We start from the raw sequence: 27295 nt of genomic DNA on the forward strand, positions 1-27295 counted from the left end.
CAACGGGGATTCCCTGTTCTCCACGCTGGCCTCTGGCCACCTGGCAGAAGCCCCTTGTCATTCACCAGATTGCTCCCCTGGACCCCATTTCCCTCTGCCCCCTGCAGCCCCCCTGCCTGGGGGAGTGGAGGGTCCTTCCTAAACCCCCTAATTATCTTGTGTCCCCCCTGCACTGGCCTGGTGACACCCCGCCTCCTGACTCCCTCCTCCCCCGCGGGGGTCAGCCCCACATCCGGCGGGCCTTAGAGTCTTCCACAGCTCCTGTGCCTCAGGAAGAAGCCCAGACGCCTCACCCAGGTGCCCAGGAGACACACTGTCTATTCTCCTGCTGATACTTGACACTCCAGCAAAAACCATCCTGCCGGCCCTCCCTGTGCGTCTGGAGCTCTTCCCCAGGCCTGTGACTGTGTCGCCGCTGCTTAGAGGCCCCTCCTCCAACCCCTGCCCTGTCCTGACCAGGCAGTAAGACCCAACTCAGACAGCACCTCCTCCAGGAAGCCTTCCAGTGTGCCTCAGCCTGAGCTAGCTGCCCTCCCCTGTGCTTCTCTGTGTCCTTCTACTGACAGCATGTAGTGTTCATGGCTCGCCCCCAACCCCCACTTCCAGCCCCAGGGGACTAAGCTGCTTGAGGTCAGAGCCAAGGTCATACACACTGTCTATGCAGGATAAATACACACTCCCAGGAAGGAGGCACCTCCCGACAACCTTCATTCTCCCAGCACCCCCATTCTACAGACATGGAAACCGAGGCGCAGAGAGATCAGCTGCCCCCTGCCCGCCACCCCATGTCACCAGACTGCCAGAGCTAGGACGCTCTATCCCACCACCCCACACCGTCTCCTCATCCAGCGCCCCCAGACTCTCTCCATGCAGTCAGATGGCAGCATCAGAATGGAAACAGGCCTGGCTGACCAGGGCACACTCCCATGCCACACCTCAGGGTCCCGGGGCCACATGAGCGTGGGTTCTGACCCAGCTCTGCACCTGGCTGGCTGGGCGCCTTCTGCAGCCCACCAGAGTGCTGGTATCCTCCAGGGGGGAAACGGGCCTGGGAGGTGAGACCTGGTCCTTGCTGACAGCGCCTCTGGGATCAGCGCGCCGCCAACCCTTAGCGTCTCTAACAGGTGGGGGGTGCGTTTGTTTTCCATTGTGTATATTGGATGTTTTTATCAAAGTAAAAGAGCAGGTCTAAGGCAACAGCGCCCCCCCCCCTCATCTTCTCCAGGCCCGCAGCCTGGCCCTCGGGGGCAACAGCTGCTCTCATTCCTGTGCATTTGGGGAGGGACCGCTTCACCCCAACCCTGGAGTCCACCTCTAATCCGCGCTTTGAGACATTACTGCCCAACTTCCTGCTGGGACGGGAAAGCCTGTAGTACGTTGACACGCCTCTTTGCTGCCCACTAAAGACATGTTCTTACTTGGGGGTCCTCTCCGGTTGTCTTGGTGACATCAAGTCCTGTGAGTCTCCCCTCTATCTGCGTGCCCTCTGAGGCGACAGTGTCTCGGGCCCCCCTGGGCAAGTTGAGGTGGTGGCACGTTGCCCTGGGCCTGCCCTTCCACTTGCCCCGCCCCCTCCCTCCTTTCACACCCGTCCTAAGTTCTCTCCATTTCTACTTCCAACTTATCAAGACCAGGAACATTCCAGTAGCATAATTCGGTCCTCTGTGCTTTATCTGTAAGGAGATCTCGAAGTGAAATTCAGTCACAGCTCAGGGCAATGCCGGATCCTTAACCCACTGAGTGAGGCCAGGGGCCATCCTCATGGATGCTCGTGGGGTTCATTACCGCTGAGCCACGATGGAAACTCCCACATATATTTTAAAATGGAATCATACTCTAGCTTTATAAATATCTTTCCTTAATACACCGTGACCCCTTTCCTTACCCGTAAATATCATCCTATGGCCCATGTTTTTCCTCGCATCAGAGCGTTCCACTGTACAGGTTTCTAATTTGCTCAATGGATCCTCTTTGGTTGGACATCTGGGTTGTTTATAATTCCTTCACCTTTATAGGCCATCCTATGGTGACGAGCTCCTGCATACATCTTTGTACACGGACGATATTCTCTTGCTTGGATAAAAGAAAGGAATTGGTCATATTAATGCTGTTACAGGTACACAGAATGGCCCCGACAAGGGTGACAAGGCAGAGGTCACACGCCAAGCACGTGGCAGAAAGAGTCTCCCTCTCTCTCCCCTCTTTCCAAAATGCTTTTTTCTATCCTTATTTGTCCACCACGTGACCTTGAATCAGTCCACCCAATATTTTAGTTTCCTCTCTGATGAACGTGTACGTTTCCATTAATTCTTCATGTAATAAGTGACCCAAAGCAACAGACCGGCTTCAGCAGAAGCACGAATCATTGACTCTTGGACCTGAGGAGCACCTGGCTCGGAGCGGGGCTAGACCACACGCTCCCAGGTCCAGGTGTGCCCGCCCCCGTGCTAGGAAGGCGTTTGTCTCCATTCCAACTGCTCATCCCTACAGACTTGCTTTTCAGCCAGATTCTCCTCTCGGGGCCACCTGCTCTCCTGGTTCATTTCCTGACAGCTCTAAATCAAGTGGGAGAAAACGAGTCCGCCGTCTCCGATCGCAAGTCCCAGAGTGGAATCCCACTGGGCTGGCTTAGGGCACATACCCGTCCCGGAGCCAATCACGGCAGAGCCGCAAGAAGGGAGGGCTCCGATTGGCCTGGTTTGGGTCACGTGCCCTCCTCCGGACCTGGGGGTGGGGCCAGCTTCCTCCCATCCATGTGGATTGCGAAGGGGAAAGGTGGTTTTCTAAAAGAAAATCGGAGTGGTGGTGTCAGCAGGAGGTTGGACGGCCGACATCTGCCAGGTGCCGTTACAATGGACAAGTAAACGCATTAATAATCAAAAAAGGAAGCTTTTGATGAACACAGCAACGGCGTGGCCGTGTTCAGTCCACGTTGCCGCCTTTGCACCGAGCTGGGGAAGGCAGCAGTGTCTGAACCAGCCCTGCCATCTTGATTACTTCAAGTTGGTTTAGAGTTGATATTTATTGAAATTATTTCAGCATGTGTGTCTGGCTTCCTGTCTCAGTCGCAGGCGTAGACGGAACGTTCAGAGTGAGAAAGAATGTGTGAGCCAACGGGGGAGACAGAACACACAGGAAGGCTGTGCCAAATCAGCGTTGCATTTTCTTTAACACTTTGTACAGTTGTCCTGAAGTAAAAGAACTGTTTCTAAAAATAAAACAAAATATTATATAAAAGCTTCACAATCAAACGCTTTGGAACAAATGATGGGCTTAAATGTGCAAATAAAGTTTTAAAATGAATATCCATCCGTGTGTGTGTGTGTGTGTGTGTCCATGTGTGCACGTGAGCTGCCACGATTTGCCCCTCCCCCTCCCCCAGGTCCCCTCCACTCTCCCCTCCTCGCCATTTGTGCCCCCTCCTTGCCCTGACTGATGACCCTGAAAAGCAGAGGGTTGAAATCATGATGTTCAGCTTATTAAAAGGCTTTTATTGAGCTCAAAATAATTAAATTTGTCTTTAAAAGCATCTAACTCGATTGAGTGAGCAAATGTAAAAATGAATTTTTAAAATTCATGGAGCTAGACTCCTGCCTGCCTGCTCTTTACAGGCGTGGGCAAATCCGGGGGAAGCTGCAAAGGATGGGGTCAGGGCCCTGGATGTGATCCTTTGATCTGGATTCGAAATCCACCCCCTGGCTGTTTCCAGCTGGTCACCCCCTAGGGGCCTCAGTTCCCAAGAGGAGTAACTTGGGCAGAGAACTGGAAGCAATGCTACTGTGCCCCTGTCCCCAGACTCTTTCTGCTTCTGCCCACTCGGGTCCAACTTCCCGCCGCAGCACCTATGTCCAGCTGCCTGGGACTGTCTCTGGCTTCCAGAAGCTTCTCTGCCCACCATACAGCAGGCCAGTCATGCTGGGGGGATAGACACCATGAGGGAGAGCCTCCTCCAGCGATGGAGGGAAGCCAAGCACCTCAGCTCCCTCGCCCTCCGTGGGGAACCCCAAGAAGATGCTCTCCATGTTCCTCTCACTCCCAGCCACACTGATGCCCCGGGAGCACCAGGTCACGTGCTGGATGGCACGCCCTCCATCAGGGACCACCCTTCCCTGGCCCTCCCTGCCTGCCCTCTCAGGTGCCTTAGGTGTGCTTCTGGGGTGCCCAGCCTCAGACTGCAAACTGTAAAGTGGTGGTGAGTGACCTGAGGTCGGAGCACCTTAGAGAGCTCCCCATGAGGAAGACAGAGGGGCTCGTGCATGTGTGTGTGTGTGTGTGTGTGTGTGTGTGTGTGCAGGGCTGGGTGTGCCTGCCTGTGTGTGTGGACATACAGTCACCCAGTCTTTTCTTCACCCCCATATAGCCCAACTATTTCAACACAGAATCATTTTAAAAGTGGTTAACGAGAACAAAATCTCAAATATTGAACTCTTTTCTACTGCCTCGTCAGGTTGCTGAGCCTCTGAGGACTCAGGACCGCGCTGCTTGCGTGGGCACTGATAGGCAGCAAGGGTTCAGGGCAACCCACAAATTCATATGTTGAAACCCTACCCGGCGACCGACGTGATGGTGTTAGGAGGTGGGGCCCTTGGGAGGTGATTAGGATCAAACGACGTTATGAGGGTGGAGCTCCCGAGATGGGATTGGCGCCCTTATAAGAGTCATGAGAGACCTTTTGCTCCCCCGCATCCCCACCAGGTGAGGACACAGAGAGAACACAGCATCTATGGACAAGGAAGTGCCTCTCACCAGACACGGAATCTGCCAGCACCATGACCTTGAACTTCCAGTCCCAGAATGGAGAGTCAGATCTTTGTTGTTTAAACCACTTGGTTGGGAGTTCCCATTGTGGCTCCGCCGGTTAAGGACCCAGTTGTCTCCTTGAGGATGCAGGTTCCATCCCTGTCCTTGCTCCGTGGGTTAAGGATCCAGCATTGCCACGAGCTGTGGCATAGCTTGCAGCTCAGATGCAGCACCGCTGTGGCAGTGGTATAGCCTCAGCTACAGCTCTGATTTGACCCCTGGCCTGGAAATTTCTCTATACCACAGGTGGCCATAAAAAGAAAAAGATAATGACAAACCACTTGTTCTATGGTATTTTTGTTATAGCAGCTAAGCTAAGATGGGCATACTCAAAGAAACTTTAGAAACAATGGTCAACTTTTTTCCATGACAGATCTAATATGTCCTACGAGACAGTGCTGAGTTGTCCAGCTTAGAAAGCACCATTTCTTATCCCAGGACGTGTGACCCCATACCTGTTCGTAGCAGTAGAAGTAATTGCTAAGAGCTTGGATTCTCCAGTCTGATAGCCTGGCTTAACCCCCCTCGGTTCTACCCTCAATTCCACCCACTAGCCCATGACCTTGACCGGGTGACTTAGTCATCTTTCTGAACCTCAGTTTTCTTATCTGTAAAATGCAGATTTAACAGTTTTATTGCTAGAAAAATTGAATAAAATAAAACACCGGAAATAGGGTCCATACTAAGCTCATTAGGTCTGCTAAGAGATGTCTTTCGGAGGTCCCGTCATGGCTCAGCAGTTAACCATCCCAACTGGGGTCCATGAGGACGGAGGTTCAATCCCTGGCCTCGCTCAGAATCTGGCGTTGCCGTGAGCTGTGGTGTGGGTCAAAGATGCGGCTGGGATCCTGCGTTGCTATGGCTGTGGTGTAGGCCGGCGGCTATAGCTCCAATTAGACCCTTAGCCTGGGAACCTCCACATGCCTCGGGTGTGGCCCTACAGACCAAAAAACAAACAAACAAACAAACAAAAAGTCTTTGGGTCAAATTTTAGGGTATGATACCCATTTAGCATGAAAAGAAGCTCTGAATGAGCACATCGACCTGTTCTGCGGCTGCCCCATCCCACACTTGGCAACGCCCCGGCCACACCTCACCCTGGGCTCCGTTGCCTAAAGAGAAGGGCCCTCAGATGTGTCTCTCTGCATGTCATTGTTTTCTAAAAAATTCATGATGTACAATGTGTTAATTTTCCCTGTTTCCCCATTTTGAGCTTCTAGGTAGAGAAGCCTTTGCATCTCAGGCCTGAGGATGTTTTGAGAGCCTTTGAAAACGTTAGCACTCCAAAAATGGCGAGAAGAAAAACCTTGGAAAATCAGAAGCAATACTTTGTGTGTGTGTGTGTGTGTCTTTTTAGGGCTGCCCCTGTGACATGTAGAGGTTCCCAGGCTAGGGGTCTAATCGGAGCTGGAGCCGGCAGCCTACACCACAGCCACAGCCACACCAGATCTGAGCCCTGTCTGTGACCTACACCATAGCTCATGGCACCGCCGGCTCCTTCACCCACTGAGCAAGGCCAGGGATCAAACCCACAACCTCATGGTTCCTAGTCGGATTCGTCTCCACTGCGCCACGACGGGAACTCCAGAAGCAATAAATGTTTAATTAAACATCTAGAAAACCTAACACGATGTCAAGTGCATTCATTGTTCCCTTTCATCATCATAAAAATTTCATTATACTTCATTACATTTGAAACAAATTTATAGGTGAATTTGCTCCTTATTTTGCAAGAATTTCTAAGAAGACTGGACCCTCAGTGGAGGAATTGTGGCCAATTGTAACTAAATTAATTTCTTGTAAACAAAGAATTTTAGAAGCAGCATTATCCAAAACTCTTTTGATTGTAAAAATCACAGTTAGAGGTGAATTCATTTCATTCTCTTTTGGGGGGAGGTGGGAAGGGCTTTCCAAAAGAGTTAGGGGAATGAAGGGAGTGAAAAAGCCTGGTGCTGGCCCCACCGCTCTCCCCTCACCCACCTCCGGCACCCCAGGCAGCCTCTCTGAATCCCCAACTCCCCCTGGGTGAAAAGCTTCCAGTGGTTCTTCCTTAGCCCCCAGGGCAAAAGCTCAGGTTTCAGTCACAGCCTTCAGTGCCCGGAGCCCTGCCCATCCCGCTGACATATGTGCCCCCTTGCCCAGCTCCTCATTTGCAGGCCAGCACTGCTGGGAGTGGGGGGCACCCAGGACTCAGCCCAAGCCACCTGCCAATCCCTCAGTTGGGTGGCGTGACCTTTTCTGTAGCTGGAAAGCGACAGTGGAGCCAGAAATCAGCAAGGGAGGCCTCCCCCAGCCCTACCCCAGGCTCCAGCACCTAGCCTGGGATGATGAAGGCACAGGAATTATTCAGTGCAAGACCAGATGAATAAACGCTGTGTCACCTCAGAGAGAGACCAGGCAGGGGGGGGCGGGCATACAATGAAGATACAACAGGTCCCTTTTACTGAGCACAAGCTACGCACTCCATGCTCTCCTAAGGACCTTACATGATCTTGTGGAAGCTTTGCAACAACCCCAGGGTGGAGCTGCTGTGATGCCCTTTTTCAAAAGGAGAAACCAAGGCTCAGAAAGAGCAATGACAGGCTTGAGGCACAGAGCTACAAGGTTCGGGCACCAGAATCGGAGCCCCAGGTCTGTCTGACTCCATGGGACCCAGGTGACCCGAGAAGGCCCACGGAGCTCTGTCCTGCGGGGCAGTGAACAGAGGAGCCAGGGCAGACAACTTGGGGGCAGACGCATGTGCAGGCTGCCTTCCCGCAGCCCCTGGCCGGGCCTTCTTTCCTGGCCCTCCTCTGATAGTCCTGTGATCTTGTACCATCCCTCTCTCTCTGCCGCCTCTGGTTCTCTGACCTTTGCCCCTGGCCAGAGACACATTATTATCCCCATTTGCTGCCTTCAGACCTTTCCCCTCCCTCCCTCTGGGGTGAATTCACAGAGAAAGCGCGGTAATAACAACCAGGCTGCCGGGGTAGAAAGGAGACCGGGCTTTGCCAACACAATGAGCAGTAAAAATATCTCTCTTTTTAAAGAGAGAGAGAGAAATTTAAAGACTCGAGATTGGTAACATGTAATTATCATCTGGTTTGGGCGGAGAGTTCTAATAGTTTCCAGAAAAACACAGGCCATGAAAAGGGAGTGAGCTTTCCAAGGCAAAAAAGGGCTTTGGGCTCCAGTGGCGCCATCTTGGAGCTCCTTATGGCCCTGGAGGTCCTTCCCAGGCAGAGTGGTGTCCCTGACTCCCTTCCTCTCCCCTTGTGTCGTCCGCCCTGGACCAGAGGCTCTGAGAGTACAGAAACTGCCTTTGACTGCAACCTCAGACCTGCCCAGTACATAGGCTCTAATGCATGGTCATCCCTAAAGGCATAGTGGAAGTTTCCTTGTCCCTTTCCTGGGGAGAAAGATAGAGCCTTGCAATGGTAGGGACAGCTAGGTACTCTCTGACGTCTGTTGTCCCCAGTTGGCAAGTAATAGAACCCCGGATTTTAGCCAGGTATGTGGTGACCCAGAATAAAGATCTTCATTCCCAGCCTCCCTTGCTGGACCATGAGAATGATGAAATGTCAGTGGAATGTTTCCACGACTTGTGAGTGTTCTTAAAGGAGAGATATCTCCCTTGCCTCCTTTCTGCTATAAGGAATGCAGTCATGATGGCTGGAGCTTGAGCAGCCATCTTAGAACATAAGGCCCACCTGGGAATGAAGGCCACAGATGGCAGAGCAACAAGATAGAAAGGGCCTGGCTCTCAATACTGTGGTGCCGTGCATCAAACCTGGACTGCCTACCAGGCTGTTATAGGAGAAAGAAAGAAGTGTCTGTATCCTTTAAGCCACTGTATTTCAGTTAAAAATAATCCTTATAGTCAAAATCATATTAGAAGTCTCTTAAATTCAGAAGAGGAAATACAAGATAATTCAAACTTTAAAAGTGAGAATCCCACTCAGTGTAGTGGGGTGCCCACTGTAGGTTTACGGCTCCCGTGAATTCCTGACATGCCACGGAATGCTATGGAAGGCAAAACCCACCTGCATTAAATTGCTTCTCTGCTCTCTCTCTCTTCCCCAGCGTCTATATTTTGGAGTTATGGAGACCCATCAGACACAGGTTCAATCCCTGGCATTTTCTAAATGATGCACATTTTGTGAATACCTAAGTGTCAGATAGATGGGCTTTTTCTTATTTATTATCTCTGCATTATAATTAAAGAAGCTGCAGCTCAGAGATGCGGTGGCACACAGCTTGGAAGGAGCAGGGCTGCAGCTCAGACCTGCCCTGGAGAAGAAAGCTTCGTCCAGGAGGCACCTGCCAGTGACACTTGGCTTCCCCTGTGCAGCGGATGCTGTGGCAGACTCATCGTGAGCCTCAGAGAGCCAGTGTGGAGGCCCCATGTAGCTTGGGCGGCACAGGGGTCGTGGAGATACAGAGGGACGGGGCACAGGGGAAGGGGAAAGGGCCATCCAAACATGTCCAGGTGGACACAGGCCAAAGGAAAGCTGACGCTCGGATCAAGCTGGAGTCCCTCAGCCTGACTTGCAAGCCACCAGGCCCCTGGGTTAAGGCCTAGGTTGGGGCGTCACACTAAGGGGTCAGCAGCACACAAGGAAGCTTGAGGAGGAGAGGCCAGGAGGAATGAGGAGAGGTGGGGGCAGGACCAGATGGAGTCAGGGTTTTCCTACCATTTGGGACAGGTGAGAGGCCCCCTAACTCAGAGGGACCAGGCAAAGGGGACGCAGGCCCAGATTGGTGAGCGGGCGCCACCTGGTGGCCAGTCTTGGCATGGCGGCTCCCAGTAGCCTGCAGGGGCCCAGCCGGAGCCCCCAGCGGAGGGTGCCTCGACATTTCAACTGCACTCTCCCAATTATTCCGCATTTAAAACTAATATTGTCAATTCACATAGAGACATATGTTTCTCCTGTTTGCTTATTTTAAAAGAGTAAGGGAATTCCTGTCATGGCGCAGAGGAAACGAATCCGACTATTATCCATGAAGACGCAGGTTCGATCCCTGGCCTTGCTCAGTGGGTCAAGGATCTGCTGTTGCCGTGAGCTGTGGTGTAGGTTGCAGACATGGCTTGGATCCCTTGTTGCTGTGGCTGTGGCTGTGGCTGGCAGCTGTAGCTCCAATTTGACCCCTTCCATATGCTGTGGCTGCGGCCCAAAAAGAGCAAAAAAAAAAAAAAGGAACAAAAGCCTCACTGTGGTTTTTATTGACTTGTCCAACACTCCGCCTTGGGTTCGAATAAAGTCACCTGGGACCTTCAGCCCCACCTCCTGAGACTGGGATTTTTTTGTTCTGAGGAGGGCCAGGCATTGGGTTTTTTCCCTGCTTGCTTTACAAAGACAGCTTTGAGACAAGCCTCTGGGACCCCTTCCATGGATATACTTGTCCTGAATGCCTCCCTTTGTGGAAATGCTGGGGATAGTGTCCCCCTGGGTGCCCCACCCTGGCGCCCCCTCCTTCCCTCTACAGCTGGGACCCCGATTCCAGGGGCTTCTGGGGACGAGTCCCTGATCCGGTGGGCTGCCTCACCTTGAGCAAGTGGCTCAGTTTCCTCTCTGAGAAAAGAGACCAGTATCAGCCCCTACCCCCCGCCGATGAGTCAGGGGCACACGGGATCGCAGAGCATGTAGAAGGGACTCAGGAAAGAGGGCTGGAGTTGTGCTTCCCCCCCCTTTTTTTGGTGAAACTGTTAACTTCTTTTCTCTTATTTTTTATTAAAAAAATTTTTTTAAATAGTGATTTTTATTTTCTCTATTATAGTTGGTTTACAGGGTTCTGTCAATTTTCTACTGAACAGCAAACTGACCTAGTCTCTCGCGCACGCGCGCACACACACACACACACACACACACACATTCTTTTTCTCACATTATCCCCCATCAAGCTCCATCACAAGTGACTAGATATAGTTCCCAGTGCCACACAGCAGGATCTCATTGCTTAGGGCTGCCGTTATGACATATACAAAGGTGATCAGGGCACCCCCCCCAGGTGTCTTGGTGGGCTGTGGGGGTCACGGTGGGAGCCCTCGGCCCCAGAGGAAGGTCTGGCCTTGCCCAGCTCAGCAACTCCCCACGGGCATCTAGTTGCAGCCCTAACTCTGTCTTGCTCCGTTCTACTTTCAGTTTTGTTTCTTTTGAATACCACACAGACAAGTTTCATTTTCTTCATGCCCTGAATCTGCTCATTCAGTGACGAGGCCTGTTTCCGGGCACGTGAACAGCTCACATCTGGCGAGTGAAGCTGGAACATCCTCACAGCTGCCAGCAGCCCCAGGCTGGGTCACAAAACGACACTCAACCTCGGCCAGACCCACCTTCTCAAGGCCATGGAGTCGGAGCAGGCCACTGTCCCCAAGGCTCCCAGGCTCCCAGCGGCTGCTGCCGACGTGGCCGAGACCCCTGCCGACCCAGAGGATGCAGGTACCTTCTAAGGAACAGGGGACATTCCTGGGTGGAACTTGCACTTTGTCCTGGTTCCTTTTCTCGGCCGATCACAGCCCTGATAGCAAAGCAGGAGCGAGAAAGAGGGAGAGAGGGCATTGGGTCTGACTCAGAGCCTCCATCTGCCCCAGGCAGCTTGCAACACGCTTGGTGTGCATGTTGCAAGGACCCCCGGGGCAAGCCTGATGGCCGTTCCGTCTTCCACCTGTGATCCCTGAGGCTCTGCTGGTGAAACAACCCCACTGAGCCTGGGACCCGGGCCGCTGTCCTCACCCTCGGTTTGGAGGAAGAACAGAAGTTGTTTGGACGGGTGGCCCCGGGCTTGTGCGTGGCTGCATCCTGCTCCTTCTCTCCTGGGATAACTTTGCTTCAGGCAGCGCTCAGTGACAGCCAGCTGTTATTGAGCCATTGCTGTGCTCTAGGCCACCCCCCCCACACACACACACAACAAAAGCTCGTGGGCTGTGACCTGAGGGGCTTTTTGTTTGTTCGTTTGTGTTTTGTGATCATGAGCTCATTTAATCCTCACCAGGAGTTCCCGTCGTGGCTCAGTGGTTAGCGAATCCGACTAGGAACCAGGAGGTTGAGGGTTCGATCCCTGGCCTTGTTCAGTGGGTTAAGGATCCGGCGTTGCTGTGAGCTGTGGTGTAGGTTGCAGACACAGCTAGGATCCAGCGTTGCTGTGGCTCTGGTGTAGGCCGGTGGCTCCAGCTCCGATTCGACCCCTACCTAGCCTGGGAACCTCTCTATGCCGTGGGTGTGGCCCTAGAAAAGGCAAAAAAACAAAACAAACAAACAAACAAAAAAATCCTTACTGCAATCTTTCATGGAGCTGCACGTTTCACTGTTTCCCAGATGGGGAAACGGGACCCAGAGAGGTCACACGGCTAGCAGGTGACAGAACTGGGGCTCAAACCCAGGAAAAGAGAGCAAGCCAGGGAGGGCGGCTGACCGGGTGTGGCCCAGGGGCCCCGGCTGTTCCCCAAGGTCCTGTCATACTTTCCGAGGGGACCTGCCGGTACCTGTCAGGGGCACTTCGTGACCAAATTTAACTTCCTCCGCTGGGGGCTTTCCACGGGTTCCTTGCTTCGTCCATTTCACAGCTTCCGGTTCCCCAGCTGGGAGAGCGAGCCAAGGAGGCCAGCCCAGCCTTCTTGGCATGGTTTCCCCTTTAGGGTCAGGTGACTGGAGGAGGAGCCAGGGGGAGACGCCCACCAGGGGCAGCTTTTCAAGAATCAAGCTCTTTCCAAGGCTGGGCAAAACCGCAGTGGTTTGGATTGGATCCCAGCTGCGGGGTAGGGCTTGGCATGTGAAGGGGCGGGGAACCCAGGTGTTCTGCTTGCCCGTCACCTGTGCCCAGCAAGGATGCAAACATTCCACCCACAAGGGCAGGCCACAGCGCCCAGCCCAGTATCTGCAAGTGAATTGCCCCTTTCCCCACAATACTGCCCACTAGGAACCCAGGAAAAGCCCAGAAGGTGTGGGATCAGGTTGCCGAGGCTGGGTCTTTCCTAGGGCTTGCCTTGCCTTTGTCTCAGTTCTGTCTTTGTAAGAAGTATTTTGGGGGGGCGGGAGGGGCGTGTCCCCATGGCATATGGAGGTTCCCGGGCCAGGGGTTGAATCTGACCCACAGCCACAGCCACAGCCACCTCCACAGCAGATCCTTAACCCACTGATTGAGGCCAGGGATCGAACCCGCGTCCCCATGGATACTAGTCGGGTTTGTTACTGCTGGGCCATCAGGGGACCTCCAGAAAGAGCTGTTTCCAAATGTTCATTGGGTTTCGGGTGCGGAGGAATTGTGACGCCTCTCACGTGGAGGGTGAGCCTGAGCGGAGGAGGATGGGCCATCGGAGGACGCCAGGGCGGGCCTCCCCCCCCCCCCCCCGCCACCCCCTCCTCCCATGGTCCAGCCCCCACCTCTTGCATCCCAGCACCTCCACTCCCCTCTGCTCCAAGGACGTCCAGGGCTGGGGTGCCCACCTGCCCTCAGTGCTCCCCTGGCCGCTAGGCTGTCTGGCCCCAGTGCCAAGGTCATGTCTGACCAGCACGTGGGCCCCTCCCTGAACAGAGGTGTCTGCTCAGACCCCTGCCCTGGACGCCCCCTTCCCGGGCCTCCCACTCAGGCTGGGAGCTCAGTTCTCTAAACTTGGGTGGGGGCTCGCCTCTCTCCCTGCCCCTGTCTCCCTCCCAGACCTTGAGCAGAGGATCCTGCAGGTGCTGAGGGATGCCGGCTCCCCCGTGAGGACTGCCCAGCTGGTCATCAAATGCCAGGTGCCCAAGAAGAAACTCAACCAAGTCCTCCACCAGATGAAGAAGGAGTCCAGGGGAGGGCTCACCCTCGTGGGCCCTGCGACGTGGTGCCTGGGCGATGCTGGGACCGACGGGACCAGAGAAGTGGTGCTGGCAGAGCAGGGTAACCTGCCGTCCCGGAGTGGGGGAGGGGAGGGATGGGCCCCTGCACAAGCCGTCCTGGCAGTAGCCCAGCACGGCTGGGGGCGGGTTTCCAACACAGGGTTCCAACATAGGCTCTGCCCTCGGAGGCACTCCATGTCCCCTCCCTGTGTCTTGGTTTCTTTTTCTGGCCAACGGAGATAACAGCAGGGCTGCCATTTAGGACTTTGAGAGGATTTGATACGAAGTGCTGAGCCTTGGAGTTCCCACTGTGGCTCAGCGGTAATGAATGTGACTGGTATCCATAAGGACGAGGGTTCGATCCTTGGTCTTGCTTAGTGGGTTAAGGATCCAGTATGGCCACAAGCTGCAATGTAGGTCACAGACGAGACTCAGATCCAGTGTTGCTGTGACTGTGGCTGGCAGCCGCAGCTCCAATTTGTACCCTGGCCTGGGATCCTCTGTATGCCGCAGGTGCAGCCCTAAAAAGCAAAAAAAAAAAAAAAAAAAAAAAAAGCTCTGACCCTAGTGCCAGCACATAGTAGGCAATCAGCAAACATTAATAATAGTAAGAAAGACAATAACAATGGTGTGAAAATAATAGAACAGATCTGCTTCTCTAGTTCTGCAGCCCATGGGCCAAAAGTGCTGACACAGGTCAAGTACTTGCAAAGGGCCAGCGTGCTGCCTGGGTGCCACCAGCCTGCAACAGCCCCGGGGGAGCAGACACTGTCTGCTCCCAGCTTCCCAGAGAAGATGCTGAGCAGGGAAGCCACACAGCTGCCAGGGCCAGGGCCGGGGGGAAGCTGGTTTAACTCTAGAATCTGAGTTTCAGGTGTTGTGCACTGGGGCCGCCTCCGGAGCAGCCCCCTTTGCCTGGCAGTGCCCCCACCCCCACTCCCGTTCCTCCAGGCGCCCCCTGACTCGTCTTTCTTTCTTCAGCAGAGAGGCCCCGGCAAGACGCAGTTGCGATTCCAAGGACGCCTGGCCCAAGGACGCCTGGCCCTGAGCTCAGCGAGCGGCGTGAGCACCCTTACTGCCACTCCGGTTCCCCCGACCCCCACCTGTCCTTGGCCTCTTGAGATGCTGAGTGTTCAGGGCTCGAGCCTCCCCTACTGGTTTCCCACAAAGCGCTCGGAGGCAAGATGCAGTCTTTTCCGAAGAAGCAGCCGCATGGCTACGCGGTCATTGGCCTGATGGGCAGTGGGCATTTATCCTGCACCTCCTGTGTCCCAGGCACCGTGTGGGGCCCCTGAGGAGCCTCCGCCACCCCCAGCACCACCTCTGGGGACATCACTACTGTAGCCTTTGTCCAGATGAGGAAAATGGGCACAGAGGGGCTGGGTCTGTCCGAGGTCACACATCTGGGGAGCGGGGGAATGGATTCAAACTCCGGGGTCCCCCTTGACCGTGTGCCCTCCTGCCTCCCAGAGACGGAGATCTACGGGCTTCTGAAAGCCCAGGGGCCCCACAAGGCCCTGCACATCGCCCAGGCCCTGGGGATGAAGACGGCGAAGGAAGTCAACCGCGACCTGTATGCCATGAGGAATATGCACCTCCTGACCCTGGACCAGAAGTCAAACGCCTGGGGGGTTTATCAGCCAGGTAGGCCCTTACCTGCCGCCCACACCTGGACGGGCCAGAGGGGCAGAGCTGCGAAGAGAAACCGTAAGACCCAGCACTTGGCCCTTGCTGGGCTCCTGCCCACCAGCCCTTTGCCGGCTCCACCTCATCATCCACCCCCCCGGGCAGCTTGCTGTGGTCTTGGTGACCGGTCACTCCGAAGGGGGTTCCAGGAGGGAAGGGCATGCTGGCGGAGGAATCAGGGTCGGGGGCTTCCTGGAGGCGTGGCCCCCTCCTAAGTATCAGCCCCAGGGTGCAGGCCTCCACCTGAGGGTGCTGACCGTTTCCTGAAAGCGCTTTGCCCAACTCGGAGTTGAAAGTTGCTGGAAGAGAAGGCCCAGCTGGGCTCAGAGTCCCAGGACCAACTTCCCACTAGACGCAGCAGTGTCAGGGCCCAGAGCCCGCAGTGCTTTTAGGGGAATCACAAAAGTGTTCTAATTTCTCTTAAAATCCGCAGACCAATGAATGGCTAATAATGACTCTGGCCGATGATATTTCTTTTTATCCCATTGCAGTCGTAGAATGTAATGCGAAATTTTGTTGTGTTTTGTCGTTTTTGTTTTTTTTTTTAATGGAGGAAAGGGCTCACAAAGGCCCAGGAGCTGAGGCCCTGCGAAGGTGGGCATGTGGCCCCATCTGTGGAGCCCGCGTGGGGCTGACACACCTGCACGTTGTGGCCCTGGGGGGGGGGGGCGGGTCTCAGCGTCCTGGGCCTGATGGTAAATGGTCGTGACAAAGCCATATTCTTAAAAATATCAAGCAGAGCTTATCACGTGGCCAGAAACAGCCTGTGGACAGCCACCTTGCAGCTCTCCCTGAAGGGAGAGGGGCCCAGACCGCAGAGGCCTGGGCTGTGGCTGCTTCTCAGTGGGAGGGGCCGAGGGTGGGCGTGCGGTGAGGTTTCCGCCTCCTCCAGGGGTGGCAGAGGACACATGGGTAGGTGGTCTGCAGGACGACGGCCAAGCAAGGCTCTTCTGCTGTACCTGCGGCGGCTGGTGAAATGCCAGCACCTGCGTGCCCCCCCCACCCCCCTGCCCCGGCACGTGTGGGCTCAGAACCCCCAGGTGGGCCCCTGGGAATCTGCTTTTTTAACAAGCTGCCCAGGAGATTTTGGTGCTGCCAACTAGAATTGGGAACTCCTGACCCCTAGAGAAGTATAAATGGATTGAGTGGAATATTATTTTGCAGAAGATTCTAGAAATCAGTCCACCCCGGTTATTTACCAGCAAAATCCAATCAACATGATCTATCAGAAGGGACTGAACAACCGCATTTCCATTGAGAACTCTGAAAACATCCAGATTGGACATGGCAATGTCATCATGAGACACGAGTCCTCTGGGGAAAGCGGTAAGTCCTCCGAGATGCCCAGGAGAAGGGCCCTGCCAGGCACCTGCTCCATCTGGGTGAGGACAGGGAGGAGAGGTCATTCAGCCCTCTAGGGGGCAAGGAGAGCTTTGAGATGTCCAAGGTCCCTGTAGCTTTCCCGCGAATGAGGACAGCTCTCTTTGTGGCTGGATCAAGCCTCTCCTGCTTTCCTTTCATCCCAACATCTTTTGCCTCATTTTCGATGGGACTCGGTATTTCCCCACCGGACACAATTCAATTCACTCTCCATCACTAGGATGTCCCAAGGGGTCATTGCAGCACTTTGCTTGTTCTGAGACACTTTTTTTCCCCACATGTTAACATCTCAGGCCCTATGATGCATCTTCCCAGGTTCGTCCTAGCTTTAATGACCACAGGAAGCCAGTGGAGCCTGCTCCATGCTGGGCACTATGGGGAGAAGGTCACCCATCAGTCCAGCCGTGGGACATGAGTGAGCGCATAGGCCTAAATATTGGAACAATCCCATGACCTCGAGAAAGCCCTTCCCCGCTGCGGGCCTCAGTTTCCCCAGCTGTGAAATGAGGGACTCTGCCCTCCAACCTATGTCAACGTTTCCCCAGCATCAGTCCTCTGAGCATCACCTTCCCAAATCTGGCCATGCCCATGGCTGATTATTTACTTAATGTTGTTCAATGGTTTACCTTTTCATTCCACTCAATTTTTTTTTTGTCTTTTTAGGGCCACACCTTTGGCATATGGAGGTTCCCAGGCTAGGGGTCCAATCGGAGCTGTAGCCGCCAGCCTACACTACAGCCACAGCAACCCCGTATTCGAGCTACCCCACAGCTCACAGCAATGCCGGATCCTTAACCCACTGAGAGAGGCCAGGGAGCGAAGCTGCGTCCTCATGGTTACCAGTCAGATTCGTTAACCACTGAGCCACGACGGGAACTCCTCAAATACATTTTAAAGTAAACTTTTACAGCATTACCTTAGGTTGAAAACCATAAAAATTAATGCTGAGAAAATAAAGCAATATCAGAGGCTCTGAGCACTCGGTGTTCACAGAGTAAGCCCAAAGGATACCTCCCCTGCCAGGCTCAGAGGTGTGAGAACAGCCGGGGGGTAGAGGACTATTTTTAGTACCCCAGGGACACCCCAGGCACCTGCTCTAAAAACCAGGGAGCCCGTGCTAAGCTGTCCCACCTGCTCTCCAATCCAGAGCCTGAAAGAACCACTTCCTGTCGGATGGTGTCCACAAAGAATTCAGAGTCCTGTTGCCTCTGTCCGGCCAGGGCTTACGTGTGGGGGGGGGCAGAGGGTGGGGGTCAGGGGTCATGTTTCTGTGTCCCCTGCCAGGCTCCATGGCTGCCTTCCACCTCCCTCCGACGGTGCCTGCCGACTCCTCAGCCCAGGGACCCCTGGCTGGATCCTGGGGGCCCCAGGACATCTGCATGGAGAAGTCTGTGCTCAGACGGGTACAGATGGGCCATGGCAACGAGATGAGACTTCACAGCTTCCCGGCTGAGGGCCCTGCCCATAGCGCTTGTGGCAGCCCCCCAGGTACCCAGAGAATAGCCCACCAGGCTGCCCCACCCCCACCCCCATCCATGCTAGATGGCACTTGAGCCAGGCCTTGTGGGGAGAGAGGCATGATGGGAAATTCCCCCCCTTCCACCCAGAGGCTGTACTGCAGAGTAGAGCCCATGGCTCTTTCAGAGCTAGCGCTTGGGTTCTCATTCCTCACCTGCCTGGGGAAACCTGACTTTCCTGATCTGTACGATGGGTAGGGTCTGTTTCGTGAGCCAGCTGAAGCGGGGACAAAAGAGACAGCGGATGGGAAAGCAGCTAAGGAGGTGGGGACAGGAACCATCTAGGCGCTGTCCACAGTGACCAGAGGGCCCAGGCTGTGTCCTCCCTGGCACTGGTCATCTGAGACAAGCTGGGGGACACAGACAGCAGAGGCCTCAGAGAGAGAAGGGAGCCAGGGTTTCGAGGGGCCAAGTTTCCAGAAGAGGGGAGGCTGGCGAGGTCAAGGGAGGCCCAGGGGTCCAGCAACCAGGGGCCGGAGGTGACCTGAGCATGGACGACTCTGTTGTGAAGTTTGCCTGGGAAAAGCAGGCACCAGATGGCAGGGGCTGGGGACCGGGCTGGGGCCACATGAAGATTCTAGCCCAGGATGGAGACGGTGTTCCAGAGCTGCCGGGAAGCAGGGATGGGGAGCAGGAGGTGGCGGGAGGGAGTGGTCGAGTCCCAGGGGACAGCCCCAGGGGACCAGGCCTTCTGGGCTGGACTGCAGGAGGCGGGGGGACCCGAACGGGCAGACAGGGGGCCAAGAGCTGGTGGCCCAGGCAGAGGAAGGGCACGTGCAGAGGGACCTCGTGCGGCCACGTCTTGCTGTTGACTGAGCTCAGCGTGGGCCCCTGTGCGGAGGTGCCGGGAGGAGAACCAGCCAGAGGACTTGAGAGCCAGCCTGGGGTCAGGACCCCAGGGCCACCACGAGGCTGCTCACACCCCCCCGCCCGGCATCTCTCCCTTCGGCTGATCCACAGGCTCTGTCTCAGCTACGAGTCCAGAGGCTTCCATTGATATTCAAATCCCCGAGCCAGGACCTCACGCCGCCGAAGGGGTCATGGCCCAGAAGGTCCGAATTCGCTCGTGCTTCCTGGAGGACACGACCGTGGGCAACAGCAACAGGATGAGCGTCAGCCCGGGGACGGCTGGTCCCGGGGGAGTCTCGGGGCCTGAGGAGGGCAGGGCGGACCCCGGGGAGCCAGGAGAGGACCCAGGTGAGCCTGCGGCCGTGGCCCTGCGCCATCTCTCGCCCTTCCTTTCACGCCCTCCTTCAGCAGTCGTGCCCTGGGCTCCCATTTCCCAGCGGAGTCTGGGAGGCAGAGACGTCATAGCAGAAGCAGGGGCTCTAAGCTAGGATGTGCCAGGCCCACCTAGACCCACACTCAGCTCAGAGCCTCTGCTTCCTGTGTGTAAAGGCAGGGTGCTTAGGGAGTCCCTGTTGTGGCTCGGCGGGTTACGAAACTGACTAGTATCCATGAGGACGCGGGTTCGATCCCTGGCCTTGCTCAGTGGGTTAAGGACCCTGTGTGGCTGTGAGCTGTGGTGTAGGTTGCAGACGCAGCTCAGGTCTGGTGTTGCTGTGGCTGTGGTGTAGGCCGGCAGCTGCAGCTCCAAATAGGCCCCTAGCCTGGGAAACTCCATATGCTGCAGGTGCGGCCCTAAAGACACAACAACAACAACAACAACAAAAGAGGGCCCTTAGAACAGCCTGTGGCTGGCAGGTTGTGGTGAGGCTTGGATGAGCTTCCCACATGGCGGGGGCCCCTGGGCTGGTGATGTGGCTCGTGGGACCTAGTGTGACAAGAAAAAGCAAGGCTCCTTGTTCAAAACATGATAAGAATTTCGAGACAGAGACAGCAGAGCAGAAAACCAAGCACAGGCTCCTCTGAATGGGCCTGCGTGTCTACCAGTCCCATGCCCATGAAGCTGGCCCTCCTTGGAAACTTCTGGAACATGATCCCACTTCTCTTCTTAGTCACCCTGTTCCCTGATTCTCCCCCCAAGATAATGCTCTAGCCACCTTATGTTTCTTCCATCTTTCAAGTGTTAGAAGGAAGCAGTCCTTGGAGTTCCCTGGCGGCTCAGTGGGTTAAGGATTTGGGCCTGTCACTGCTGTGGCTCGGGTCACTGCTGTGGTGCCTGTTTGATCCCTGGCCTGGGAATTTTAACATGCTGTGGGGGCAGGAAAGAAAGAAAGAGAGAGAGAGAAAGCAAGAAAGAGAGAGAGAGGTGGAAAGAAAGTAAGACAGAAAGAAGACAGACAAAGAAAGAAGAGAGAGAAAGAAAGATGGAAAGAAGAAGTTCACTCATTCATTCATTGACCCACTCTGGCCCCACTCTGGTCCCCAAATGTTCCCTTTCCTGGAGACACAGCCGTGAGCAAAACAGACAAATACTCCCCACTCAGGGAGATCAGAGTCCAGGCGGCACCCGACAATCGCAGAGCGGTCAAGCCTTTCAAGGTTTTCAAGGCCAAGACTGTAAAAACCAGTACTACCTGGGGCGGTGCACTGGCCGTGACCGGGCAGTCAGAGCAGCTCGGGGGGACGAGGCATTGGAGCTGAGGCCCGTGGGGAAGAAGAGATGGCCAAGTTCAGAGCTGGGAAGAGCATTGCAGGTGGAGGGAACAGCAAATTCAAAGGCCCCGAGTAGGAACAAGGGTGACCTTCAGAATCCCACGCAGGGGCCCTGGGGCTGGAGGCCGTGGATCCCACGGGCAAGACTAGGTGTCTCGGTGCCGGGAAGCCCAGAAGAAAGGCCTGGAACTTATCAGAAGTGAGCTGGGCCGGCCTGGGGGTTTCGAGCAGGGGCCACGAGATTAGTGAGCGATTTAAAGGTCTGCCAGGTCATCTGCCTGGAAGCCCGTGGCCCCAAGCAGTGGCCTCAGTGCCCGTGAGCCACATCGCCTTGGTCACACAGCTGTTCGAGGCGAGGTGGCTCACGCGTTCCTGGGTCCCCATCTCTTCCCCAGACTCTCTCTCTGGAGCTGCCAGATGCAGCAGCCAGGTCCTTCCCGACGGCGGTCAGGCTGCCCCCAGCGACGCTGAGATGCTCACCTCCCAGCTGGAAGCTCTGACTCTCAGAAGCAGGGGTCCCAGAACCACAGAAGACGGCCACTGAGGGGACAGAACAGCCGACAGGGGCCTGGCGGGGTGGCTCAGAGCAGGCAGCCCGCAGGCCGGACTCGCACAGCAAGAGCCGGGTGCTGGTGAGCCCAAGCCCGCTCTCTGCTGCCATAAGTGTCCCTTTTGACCTTGCCTCCTGATACGTGGCCAGTGTGCGTCAGCATTTGGGCTGGGCCTGGCGTGGGGCAGAGGCGGGGCTGCTGGTGGCCAGGAGCAGCCTGGTGGGCAGTCCCCTTGGGCCTCTCGGGGTGTGGAGAGGAAGCACTGACAGCCAGCATGGCCAGGCCACTCTCCCCGACCCTCCATCCAGCAAGGCCACCCACTCTCTGCCTCTCACACACGACCTGACCTCCTCGAGGCCCATCATGGCCGCCTGGCCCCTTTACCACCTGACATTTCTAGAACCTTCCCACCCTGGCCTTGATCTCTTGGGAGTTCTTAGCTGAACTTGCAGGGGGCAAACCCCTTCCCTCCAGGCCCCAGAGAGGTCATGGGTTCAGGTGACCCCAGCTGACCAACCATCAGCTTGAGGGGGCAGAGCCCCCCTCAAAGGGGTGGGTGCAGTGGCATTTCCAGAACCAAGAAGTGTGGTAGGGGTGGAGGTGGTACCTGGGGAGGGATAATGGGAGGAAAGTGGAAAAGGATGCATGAAGGCGACCAATTAGCCAGGCGGGGCCACCTCGGAACGAGACTTCCGGCCCCGCACGCACACTCAGGCTCCTGAAACTCAGTGTCCACACCTCCCAAAGCCTCATGTGGACCTCTCTCGCTGCACTGAGCCTCCTCCGCTGGACCGCGTCGTGCAATGCCCAGGAGCCGTGTCCCCCGGGGCTAGTGTCTACCTTGGAGGACGAGGGCCTGGCTCATGACAGGGCCTCAGGAAAGAACGTCATTGCACAAATTCTTAACTGGCGGGGTCTTGAGGCGCATGCTATGATGTGTTGAGAAGTGCCTGGACCAGCAGGCAGCACTTAGAGGGTGTCCCTTAAAGGGGAGTCCCGAGTCATTGCTTGAGCTCCTGGATCCAGTTGTTCCTGAACCTATCTCTGCTTCTGTCCACTAGATGAGTCTTGGGTCCCCTTAGCGTGGAAGTCAGGTCTGATCTTGGTTTCCTGGTGCAGCATGTCCTCCTTGCTTCTGCCACTCCCTTTCCTTAGCTGGATGCTACTCAGCCTGCAGGACACAGCTGAGACATGACCTTGTCTAGGAAGGCTTCCCCTGCACCTAGCACAGCCTGCGTCTCTTCTCCGCTCCTGAGGGCTCCTGTGCTTCCCATCACACCCATGCCTCACTGCCCTGTTATTCATCTGTCTCTGTATTCATCAACAAATATTTGGTTGCAGATGACAGAAAGCTGGGGCCTGATTCAGCACAAAAGGGGATGTATTGGCTTGTATAATATGGACAAGTTCAAGCATAAATCCTGCTTCAGGAATGTCTGCATCCAGGAGCTCAGACAATGTCTTAGGACTTAGCGTCCCTCTCTCCATCTCTCCGTCTGCCTTCCTTTGTGTGGGCAAAGATGATCACTGGAAGCTTCAGGCCCCCGTGTAACCGCTGCCCAGTGAGAGGAGGGTACCTCTTCCCAAGAGCAAAAGCCATGATGGATGGTGTTGGTCACATGCCCATCCCCCAAATGGTCATTGGTCAGAGGAACGGAATGTCGTGGTTGGCCAAATGGTGTCCTGTGATCTGCCCCTGGAACCAGGAGGAAGATCAGTCACTCCCAGTCACGTGGCTTGGAGGCAAGAGATGGGCTGTTTTCCAAAGTTACCAGGAGCTCAGACAATGGATGCTGGCAGATAAGCAGGAACCTCAGAGATGAACTGCATCTCCCCAGCATCAGCCGGTGAATCCACTGGGCACGGGGGCCCTGTCTTTTCGCTCTTGACCCTCCAGCCTGTGCTGGACAGGTCCCTTCACAGACCACCTCCCAGGTACCAGGCCCACAGAGAGGGGAAGCCAAAGCCCTGCCCTCAGCGAGCAGTTCACAGTCAGCGGGAGAGGCGGGCCCAGGACGTGGCGAGGTGTCCTGAGCAGGAATAACCCCGGGGAATTAAGGGAGGGTGGGACAGGGGCCCAGCCACTGCCAGGAGGCTCCCCAGGGGGAGGAGAAAGCCCTACAGCTTCTTCAACACCTGGCAGAGGGAGAAGGATGGGGGCACAGAGACGGTGTTCCAGGCCAAGCGTGATGGTCAGAACAAGATGATTTCTCAGAGCTGCGTGGCAGCTTGCGGATTGCTAGAAAACGGTGCAAAGAATATAGAAGCAAGAGGTTGGCTGGAGAGGATTTTGGACTTGACACTGAGCTCCAGACCCGCACGGCTCCACCTGCGTGAATATTCCAGGTCCCTGCAGCAGGGGAGCTGGATCCATGACGAGAAGGGAGGGTTTTGTCCCATGGGCTGGAGTTGCCTGGCCCACAGGGGACCACCATGGTGACCTGGGGGCCCCCAAGTCATTCCTCCATGGAATATCCAGTTTTCAAAAGTGCCGCCAGCTCTAAGGGGCTTGAAATCTGCTTTGGCTCTTTCCTTCTGGCATTGTCTTCCCTCTGCGGTGAGCTGAAACCTAACCGCCTGCCTCAAAGCTTGTCCAAGGTCTGTGGTTAACCAGGCCTGTATCAGTGGGCGATCGAAATGCGTCTTGGAACTCAGCCTCAGCTCCACCTGCAGCCCAAGCCAGAACATTCATTTTTCCTGCGAGATTTCCCCTCTCTGTATAATTAATATGTCATAAACCTGCTGACAGAGCATTGTCGGTAGTTAATGGGGGCTGGAGGTGAAAGTCAAAGCTGGTCTCTTCAGGAAGGAAATTAACTAGCTACCATTAAAAGCAGAGAATGATTAAGCTTGTCCATCCGCCGGTCCTTTGCTCATTAGCTCACCCCACCCTCCTCCTCCTGTGCAGTGATACAGGTGCCCACAGAACTTGCAGCTCCTGGAGCTGGATGGGGGTGGGGGCTTGGGAGGGGAGAGGAGGAATTTGCTCCATGAGTTAGAAGTGACTTTCCAAACTCACCATAACCTGCTCACTAAATGCAATTCTATTTTCTCACCCCAGCTTCTCTGCTCCTCTCAGGGTGAGCCCAGACCCGATTCCTCGCCTGCAGGGCTTTAGCAGACAGCCAAGATTAGAGGCTTAGAGCAAAAAAAGGAGTTTAGGGAGTAATCCAGGAGCATTTGGGCTGTAAGTGACAGAAACCTAAAAAGGGAATCTATTTGCTTCTGCAACTGGGCAATCAAGAGACAGCTACAGGAATAGCCGGATCCAGGAGCTCAAACTTTTTTTTTTTTTTTGCTTTTTATGGCCACACCTGTGGCATATGGAAGTTCCCAGGCTAGGGGTCAAATCGGAGTCACAGCTGCAGGCCTATACCACAGCCACAACAATGCCAGATCCTAGCTGCATCTGTGACTTACACCACAGCTCAGGGCAAAGCCGGATCCCCAATCCACTGAGCAAGGCCAGGGATCGAACCAGCATCCTGATGGGCCCTAGTCAGACTCATTTTCACTGAGCCACGATGGGAACTGCAAGCATTATTTTCAGTTTTCTTTTTCACCCTCTCTCTGAGAGACTCTGGCTGCCAGCCACCCAAGGCTTTTGGCCTGTCAGCTTAGCATCCTCAACAGAAAGAGACATTTTCAGGCCAAATGCTATTGGTAGAATGTCCCAGGGAGGGTTCTGATTGGTTGGGCATGGATCACATGCTGATCCTTGAACCAATCAGGGAGAATGGGGTCCTCTGATTGGTTAATGTGGGGTCAAACATGCTCCCCCCAGGATGCAGGAAGTGGGGTTGGTCACCTGCTGGGGACCAGTTCCCCAGGAAGGAAACGGAAGGGTGTTGCACTGGCAAAAGTCAGGGGTCCACTTCAAGAAAGGCACATGGGTGTTTCTTCCCAGGATCCCCCAAACACAGAAGGGGGATCCTGGGAAGCTACAGAGAGAGAGCTCATCAGAGGCAGGGTTGAGCCACTCCAGGGGTTTGGGTAGACCTCCCTGTGCCTTTGTTCCTACTTTAGATGATACCAGGAGCTCCTCCTCTGCCTCCTGCATGGCATGTCGGGGGGACGAGGTGTCGTGAGAGGGCAGAGGTGCTTGGAATTGGGGAGTGTCCCTGCTGGACAGATATGGTGTCACTAGCAGCCCAGGTTACAGAAAACTACACATATTGGCCTTTTTATTTAAAAAGACATTTTCACAAGACATCTGAGAGAAGCTGCCAATAAGAAGGTCAGAAAAAAAAGCCGTCTAACATAAAGGCGACTTAGGAGGAACTTGAGAAAATCCAGCAAACAGAAGAAAACATCAGCGCCCCATCGCCAGCACCCTCCAAGGGAGAAGATATTACAACCCGGAAACAAGAAAGGTTTGCTCAAAAAGAGGAAGTTTAGAAGAATGAGGACAAGCTCTTGACACTTTAAGTATGAAAACCAATTATTGAAGGAAAAAAGGAATAGTTGAGAGACAACGTTGAGAAAAAAATTTCCAGGTAGCAGATAAAAATTTGTTTATAAAACAGACAATGACAGAGCTGAGAAATTTACAGGATTAATAAGCCTTAAATCTTCTGAGTGGAGAAACTGAATAAAATAGGGGTGTGAATTGTATTTTTTAAAAGGGCCAGAGCAAGACCGTGACTGCGTGGTTCAGTGACTAACAAAGCCTCAACCAAGAGACCTGTGATGATGAAACTGGGGGATATTGGGGATAGAGAGAAGGTTCTAGAAGCCGTCGGATGCCAAACCACATGGCAGGTCAACTAACAGAGCAGGATGGCCCAACGGCAACCTGGGAGATGAGGAAAAGCCTTCAGAATCCTCAGGGAAGGGCTTCCGCCCCCTGGCCTTGCTGCCCTGCAGAGCGCGCGCGCACCGGGAGAGGGAACCTAAGGGCCTTTTCCAGGGAAATGGCTAAAATTGCTTTCCACGCCCCTTTCTCAGGACGAGGCAGGTGGACGCTCTCTCCTAAAACCAGGGGAGCAGAGAGAAAGGACCACGGGGGGAAGGAGACCCGGGAGTGAGGGGAGGTCGGAAGCCTGAGGCTGTGCGGGAAAGTGATGAAGCATCTGGCCGTGGCCCGGAATGCAAGGCTGGGCAAACGCAGGAATGAAGTTTCCGGAGGGAAAAATAAAATGGACAAGATTTCTAAATGTATATTTTTGCATTTGTTAAGAACTCTAGATGGATGTATTGCAGATCTGTTGGAACGTTTGAATTAAAAAAAGTGTGTATGTGGCTCTCCCTCTGCGGCACAGTGGGTTAAGGACCTGGTGTTATCTCTGAGGCAGTGTGGGTTCAGTCCCTGGCTCGGCAAACTTCTGGATGAGGCCAAGAGAAGATTTAAAAAAGTGCGCTCATGTTTGTGTGTGTGTGTGTGTGTGTTCTTTTTTTGACTTTTGTAAACAAACACAAAATTCAGAGAAGCCAGAGGGCAGGGGTGCCAGGCAGTGGGGGTGGGGCTACTGCCCCTCACCTGGGCTGCGGAGCCCCCCACCTCCCTGCAAAGGCCTGGCATTACCTGGGGGCTGCAGACCCAGCTCCACCTGCTGGTGGGGGCCACGAGGGTACAGGGGTGCAGAGTCTGGGACAGAGGCTGTGAGCTTCTGGAGGGGAGTCCTGGTGCCGCCGTCACTCTCTGGGACCCCACCCCCAGCTGCCCACCAAGCAGCTCCGAGCCTCAGCCTTCTCATCTGCGGAATGGGCCAGGCAGAGTTTACTGCACGCAGCTCAGGCTTGCGAGAGGGAAGCCTCTGTTGGGAAGAGTTCCGGGAAGGATAAGAAGTTTGTTCGTTCCCACCCCATCCTGGGACCTGTGGCGAGTCCGGCGACTTGGTTGTCATGGGTGGGGAGGTCTAGCCTCCTGTTGCTGCTGTGACCAGCTACCGTGAAGGAGTGGTTGGAAACAACACAAACTCTTCATCCTGGGATTCTGAAGGCGGGAATGCCACGGCCTCATGGCAATAAAGCCAAGGTGGGCAAAGCTGTTACCCTGGAGGTTCAG

At 54.9% G+C, this 27295-nt stretch overlaps 1 protein-coding gene across 4 annotated transcripts; it reads left to right on the forward strand.

The window, feature by feature from the left end:
• Positions 1-10947: 10947 nt before the first annotated feature.
• ZBP1 (Z-DNA binding protein 1) lies at positions 10948-24136 on the forward strand. 4 transcript variants are annotated; one of them, XM_047770797.1, is made up of 8 exons: positions 10948-11219; positions 13458-13656; positions 14577-14657; positions 15066-15239; positions 16446-16607; positions 17946-18149; positions 19139-19375; positions 21133-24136. In XM_047770797.1, exons 1-8 carry the CDS (start codon positions 11214-11216, stop codon positions 21279-21281), a joined length of 1212 nt encoding a protein of 403 aa, XP_047626753.1. In that variant the 5' UTR covers positions 10948-11213; the 3' UTR covers positions 21282-24136. The 4 variants fall into 4 exon arrangements, with proteins under 4 accessions (XP_047626753.1, XP_047626749.1, XP_047626752.1 ...); XM_047770793.1 differs by having other exon boundaries at positions 10949-11219; positions 13435-13656; XM_047770796.1 differs by having other exon boundaries at positions 10949-11219; positions 13435-13656; positions 16449-16607.
• Positions 24137-27295: the final 3159 nt, after the last annotated feature.

This window comes from Phacochoerus africanus, chromosome 3 (genome assembly GCF_016906955.1).
Source record: "Phacochoerus africanus isolate WHEZ1 chromosome 3, ROS_Pafr_v1, whole genome shotgun sequence".
Lineage (NCBI taxonomy): Eukaryota > Metazoa > Chordata > Mammalia > Artiodactyla > Suidae > Phacochoerus > Phacochoerus africanus.